This window comes from Merops nubicus, unplaced genomic scaffold (assembly GCF_000691845.1).
Source record: "Merops nubicus isolate BGI_N331 unplaced genomic scaffold, ASM69184v1 scaffold40667, whole genome shotgun sequence".
NCBI lineage: Eukaryota > Metazoa > Chordata > Aves > Coraciiformes > Meropidae > Merops > Merops nubicus.
The window spans coordinates 1,025-2,796 of NW_008622995.1; the positions used below are offsets into that span (position 1 = coordinate 1,025).

At 53.1% G+C, this 1,772-nt stretch overlaps 1 protein-coding gene across 1 annotated transcript in view; it reads left to right on the forward strand.

Annotated features, from left to right (window-relative positions):
* Positions 1 to 1,769, forward strand: part of LOC103777407 (alkaline phosphatase, tissue-nonspecific isozyme-like) — a gene marked incomplete at both ends in the record, with an annotated part of 2,770 nt that extends 1,001 nt beyond the window's left edge. The window contains 3 exons of the mRNA XM_008944959.1: positions 811 to 954; positions 1,051 to 1,120; positions 1,672 to 1,769. Of these exons, the coding sequence (XP_008943207.1) occupies positions 811 to 954; positions 1,051 to 1,120; positions 1,672 to 1,769 (312 nt within the window). The remainder of the gene's footprint in view (positions 1 to 810; positions 955 to 1,050; positions 1,121 to 1,671) is intronic.
* Positions 1,770 to 1,772: the final 3 nt, after the last annotated feature.

Below are 1,772 nucleotides of genomic sequence, written 5' to 3' on the forward strand. Positions count from 1 at the left end.
CAAGCCCATCTAGAACCAGCCTCCCAAATCCCACTTACCCCCCCTCCCACCCACATCCACAGCAGCCTCCTCCTTTCTCATACTTCCCATACCCAAACCCCTCCATTTTCCCCCCAGTTCTGCCCCTCGCTGCGGGTTTACGCAGAAATTCAGCCCTGTAAATAAATACTCTTCTGTCCTTCAAAATAGCCCCAAAGCAAAACATTTCAGCCTGTTATTTAGCTCTTTAATAGCCCCTTCTCCTGGATTTTTCCCTTTAATATAATTTTAACTCTGTCCCAGGCTGGAAATAATTATATAGTGGGGAAAAGACTTTTTTTTTTGTCCCTTTTTTTTTGTTTTTGGCTTAATAATTTTGGCGGCGGTGTTTTGCAGCTTTATAATTCACCTTCTGCACAGAGAAAAGGGGGGGGAATAAAAAAAAAAATTAAAATCTCAGCTTGGTTATAAATAACAGAGGCCAAATAAATTGGGCTCCAAAGCAAACAGGGAGCGCTGCGGGATGGGGCTCCGTCCCGGCGGGTTCACGCGGGGACCCCGATGTGGAACATCCTTCCCACAGCTGGGGAGGGAAGAAACAGAAGAAAAAAAGTATGAAAAAGCCAAATTTGCTGCTGGAAATGGTTATTTTTGTCTTGGGTTGCAGTTAATAAGGAGAGATTCAGGGTTATTTCGAGTGAGGTGAAATTCCTCGGGTGTTTTCACGCACTTTTTGTGCATGACACTGGGGTTTCCCCATTGTTAAACCCAAACTGGGGGGGGGGGGAAATTAAATTAATTCAAAATTATTTTTAAAAAATGCTTTTGCAGGTGATCTTGGGTGGCGGGCGGAAATATATGTTCCCCAAAAATGCCAGTGATGTGGAGTATCCCCACGAGGACAAGCACCGGGGCACCCGCCTGGATCGCAGGGACCTCGTCCAGGCGTGGCACGATGCCAAGGCCCCCGGCAAGGTGACGGGGACATTATTTTGGGGGTACACACACACACCACCCCGCTGTAACCTGACAAAGCAGCGATGAGGAGGTGACAACCTGCTTGTTCCCCAGGTGGCCAAGTACGTGTGGCACCGGCGGGACCTGCTGGCGCTCAACCTCAGCCGCGTTGACTTCCTCCTGGGTGAGTCCCAGCACCCAAGGGTGCCTCAGCCCTACCTGGGTGCTTTGGGGAGGACCCCTGGACCCATCCCTGGGTGCTGGGGCAGCTGGAGTGGCCAGTTACCCCCTACACACACCCCGAAAGATGCTGGTACCTCCAAGGGGTGCTGGTACCCCACCCCCAGGGATTCTGATACCTGCCCAAAGATGCTGGTACCCTCCTGGGGACACTGGTACCCCCTCAAAGACACTGGTACCCTGCCCTGAGGATGCTGGTACTTCCAAGGGATGTTGCAACCCCCCCTTAAAGATGCTGTTAATCCCAACTGTTAATCCCCCCGGGGGATGCTGGTACCACCAAAGATGCCAGTACCCCCCTCCCTGGAGTTGCAGTTTTGTTTTGTCCCACGGTGCAATTCCCCAGCCCGGCCGTGCTGCAGGATTTGGCCAGGCTGGAGGAAGGAAGGGCTGGGAGCATCCCCCGGCTCCTATCTAATCACCCGGGATCCGGCACGGGTGGAAAGCTTGGGCCAGCACAAGGAGCAGAGGCCCCAGCAGTGTCACTGTCCCCAGGCCTCTTCGAGCCGGGTGACATGATGTACGAGCTGGACAGGAACAACGAGACGGATCCGTCCCTCTCCGAGATGGTGGCTGTGGCCATCAAGATGCTCCAG